This window comes from Pediculus humanus, genomic scaffold (assembly GCF_000006295.1).
Source record: "Pediculus humanus corporis 1103172107481 genomic scaffold, whole genome shotgun sequence".
Classification (NCBI taxonomy): domain Eukaryota; kingdom Metazoa; phylum Arthropoda; class Insecta; order Psocodea; family Pediculidae; genus Pediculus; species Pediculus humanus.
Window position 1 is genome coordinate 379263 of NW_002987098.1, and position 3966 is coordinate 383228.

Consider the following 3966-nt stretch of genomic DNA (forward strand, 5'->3'; position numbering starts at 1 on the left):
TAAAATAACCATGATTTGATTTGGTGAAACGTTTGCGACTTTAGTAGATGTTAAATAACAATCTCTAAAACACGATTTTGCTTCTTTCACACGATTTTTACCTATCAAAAATTTTCCATACCAATATAGAATGGTCATCCACAAGATGTAGGTTTCTTCGTCAATTGAATTTTCTAATTTTTTTTTTTGCATTTCCATGCAATTTTTAAAACTTAGTTCAGCTAATTCATCGTTTTCATTACTGCTGTACAACCTCGATAATTTAAGATTAAAATTAACCTGAAAATATGAAATGATTTTTTAAGAAACTCACGTGATATTTCGCTATTACATTCTATATTCCCTTGGTTAAGAAAGGATATTTTCGAAATATACAATTTGACTCGAGTAAATTCATAATAACGACGACGGCACGATTTTTATTTCCTTAAATAATTTATTTAAAATTCCCATAATTACCACAAAATTATCGTCTCCCGGTATTCCAAGTTTGGGTAAACTTTCCAAACCTTGAAGTAAAAAATCTTCCGCTTTCTCATAATTTCCCAAATTCATGTATACAGATGACAAAAAATCGCAAATAAAAATGATTCCGACGTAAACATTATTTATTTCAGCCAGAGTGAGAGTGTTTAAAAATTTTTTTTCCGATTTTTCTAAATTCCCATCCTGAAAAGGAAAAAAAAAAAAAACGGGGGGGAAAAAAAAAATTGATTTATTGACGGAGTCGTTTTTAATATGTATATATATACATATAGGTTGAATAAAATCGATTTTCCTTAATTTTTATATAATTGTTTGTTAAGAAGCGAAAGAATAAAAAAAAAATATTATCCTCTTTCACTCAATTTTTGTAATTAACGTAATTCTTCGGTAAATACTTTTAAAGCTATGGTGGCCAAAGCAATATTATGTACAACTTCTTCTCTTGGATCCAACTCACTTTTTCTTTTATTTTTCATCATTTCAATAAATGATCCAATGAAATAAAATACTGATTTTTTCCTGTTTGATTCAAGGATGTAGGGGGATTTTGACGGGGATTTCCCATAGGTAAAGGCTGCTCGACCGGATGTCAAATATAAATTGGTACATTTAATTATTTTTGAAAATAATTCAAAAATGATTGCCATGTGTTAAAACAAAAAAGAAAAAATAAACTTTTATATTATCATTGTATTAAATATTATTATTATTATTATTATTGTTATTATTATTATCCATGATGTAAGCGTTTTTTGTGTGGCCGCGTGTGTGTATGATGTTGAAGCGCGCGCGCTTGACCGCGCGTGTATCTATTTTTTTTTTTTTTTTTTTTTTTTTTGACAACATATATACACACAGACAAAACAACTCTTTGTTTTTATTTTTTCAATGTTGTCAAATTGTGTAAAATGGAGAATTTCACAAAAACAATAAACAGTAACATTTAAATTTGAGTGCCACGGTCAGTATATTAGAAAATGTTATTAAAAAAAAAAAAAAATTATTTAACAGTATATTTATTAGATAATAGTAATAAATTTTTTTTTTTTTTAATTTTCAGCCTGGAAATTTTAACATAATTCGTGATTTCTTTCCTTTTCTCAAATGAAGGAACAAAAAAAAAAAAAACCATAATTGAACATTTAAATAATATTTTATTTATTATCAATGAATAATTTACTTTGTACTTACAGTGTTTAACAATCAATCATTTATATAATATCTTAAAAATTAAAAGTTTTACACTCTTTCAAATATAACATAAACGTAGTAAAAAAAATAAATAAATAAGAAATTTGAAATTCTGATGAGAAATTTTTCTACGACATTGCGCTTATCACTAGGCAGCTCGCACGCTCTTCAAAGCAAGACACCTAGAGACGAGCCGCTACGTTGTAGAATTTTAATAATTTTATATATATAATATTTACCACCGACGTAGTAAGTAAACATTCAAATAAATAACTAAAAAACTAACAACTCCTTGTAATCTGAATGAAAATTATTTCGATTATAATAAAGAGGGAAATAATATAATGAGACTACGGCTGAAAAACCGAGATTTATTAAAATTTAAAGGAAACACATGTTTCTTGCTGATTAACTTTTATCAGAAAAGGAAGTAGGGGTTTTTTTGGTTTTCGTCTTGATCATCAACAGGAAAAGAAATGTCGGTAAAGTTTTTCAATGCATGATGACTTTCTCGTTGCTAACGATTTTTTTAAAAATAAATAATAATAATGAAACGTTGGGAAGAAAAAAAAAAAAAAAACGTCTCAAAAACATTTTCATTTGAATTGCATAAACTGAAGCATAGATCGCATTTTCCCTTCGGGATTGTCTCTTGTATAATATTATTGTAATGGCGAATATCTAAAGAGGCATCGTAAAATAAATTATTATTGAAATTGAAGAAGAATTTGTTGTTAAATTTACGAGACTGTGTAATCAGGATTGACGGTAGATTACAGGACCCTGTGCGGTGCAGTATCACATACACACACACACACACACACACAGTCATAGTTGGCTAGTGCCAGCTATTAAGCCAGATAATGCAACAATCCAATATGATACAACAACATCTTGTAAAAAAAAAAAATATAAAAAATTGCAGTGTTTATTATAAAAGTAGAAAAACTTAATAATACATAAAAATTTTTTAAGAACGCGAAAATAAAAAGAAAAGATTTAATTTTTTCTTAAGAGATTTGAAGAATCATTAATAAAAAGTAACTCCTGATCAAAACAATATATATATATATTGTTATGATCCCGTACTCAATATTCACATTTTCAAATTTTTATAAACAAAAGACTGGCGACGAACTCGAATTGTTCTTCTTTAGAAGCGAAGCTTCTAAAGACTCCTTCTTTTATTTTATTTGCAAGTGTTTGCTAGTTCCCATTGTTGCTCGTTCGAAACAGTTGACTGACGAAAGACCAAAGTAATATAGGCAAGCTACACAGCTTGGCGTTGGTTCATTTGATTTTTAGTCTAGCTGTAATAAGTTCTTGTTTATTAATATTAGTTTTGTTATAGTGATAGTTTTAAGTGCTTGTTCATTACTTACAAAAATAAAGAACGAACCGAATATAACATATTAAAATTTTGGCGCAGTCGATGAAGGATCATTCTGAACGACAAGAAACCGGAGAATTCTTAAGTAATTCGTTTCATGTTGGTGGGTTTTAACTCTTTATCAGAATTTCTTTATATTGTAAGTAGTAGTAATAGGTAACTCATTTTGTGAACAATGCCTAAACTTGATCAACCTGTTTTCAACCCATCCCAAATACCCCTTGATTTCTTGTGTAGTCTAGTTCCTAATTTCTTTTCCGGAGAAAGGAACCAACTTAATGCATTTATCTCTGATTGTGATAATGCTATCGAATTGTCCTCTGAAGAGAATAAGTATCCACTCTTCAGATTCATCTACTCCAGAATCACTGGTAATGCCAAGATTCGAATTTCTTTGTACGATTTTGATAATTGGGATGACGTAAAAACGAAATTAATAGAATTATACCAAGACAAGAAACCCCATAGTCAACTGATAAAAGAATTGATTAATCGCAGACAAAAATCAACATGTATCCACTGTGAAGATAACACAATAAAATTGAAGGAAAAACTTAAAATTTTAGAAGTTACAGAATCCAAACTTGAAGTTGAAGAGAAAACAGATCCTTTACCAGAATCCAAACTTGAAGTTGAAGAGAAAACAGATCCTTTACCAGAATCCAAACTTGAAGTTAAAGAGAAAACAGATCCTTTACCAGAATCCAAACTTGAAGTTGAAGAAAAAACAGATCCTTTACCAGAATCCAAACTTGAAGTTGAAGAGAAAACAGATCCTTTACCAGAATCCAAACTTGAAGTTGAAGAGAAAACAGATCCTTTACCAGAATCCAAACTTGAAGTTGAAGAGAAAACAGATTCTTTACCAGGATCAATTCCTGCTCAAGAGGAAAAAGCAC

At 29.1% G+C, this 3966-nt stretch overlaps 1 protein-coding gene across 1 annotated transcript in view; it reads right to left on the reverse strand.

Moving 5' to 3' along the window:
- Phum_PHUM137850 (uncharacterized protein) overlaps positions 1-965 on the reverse strand; it is a gene marked incomplete at both ends in the record, with an annotated part of 1468 nt that extends 503 nt beyond the window's left edge. Inside the window, 3 exons of the mRNA XM_002424568.1 lie at positions 102-279; positions 460-669; positions 882-965. Of these exons, the coding sequence (XP_002424613.1) occupies positions 102-279; positions 460-669; positions 882-965 (472 nt within the window). The remainder of the gene's footprint in view (positions 1-101; positions 280-459; positions 670-881) is intronic.
- Positions 966-3966: the final 3001 nt, after the last annotated feature.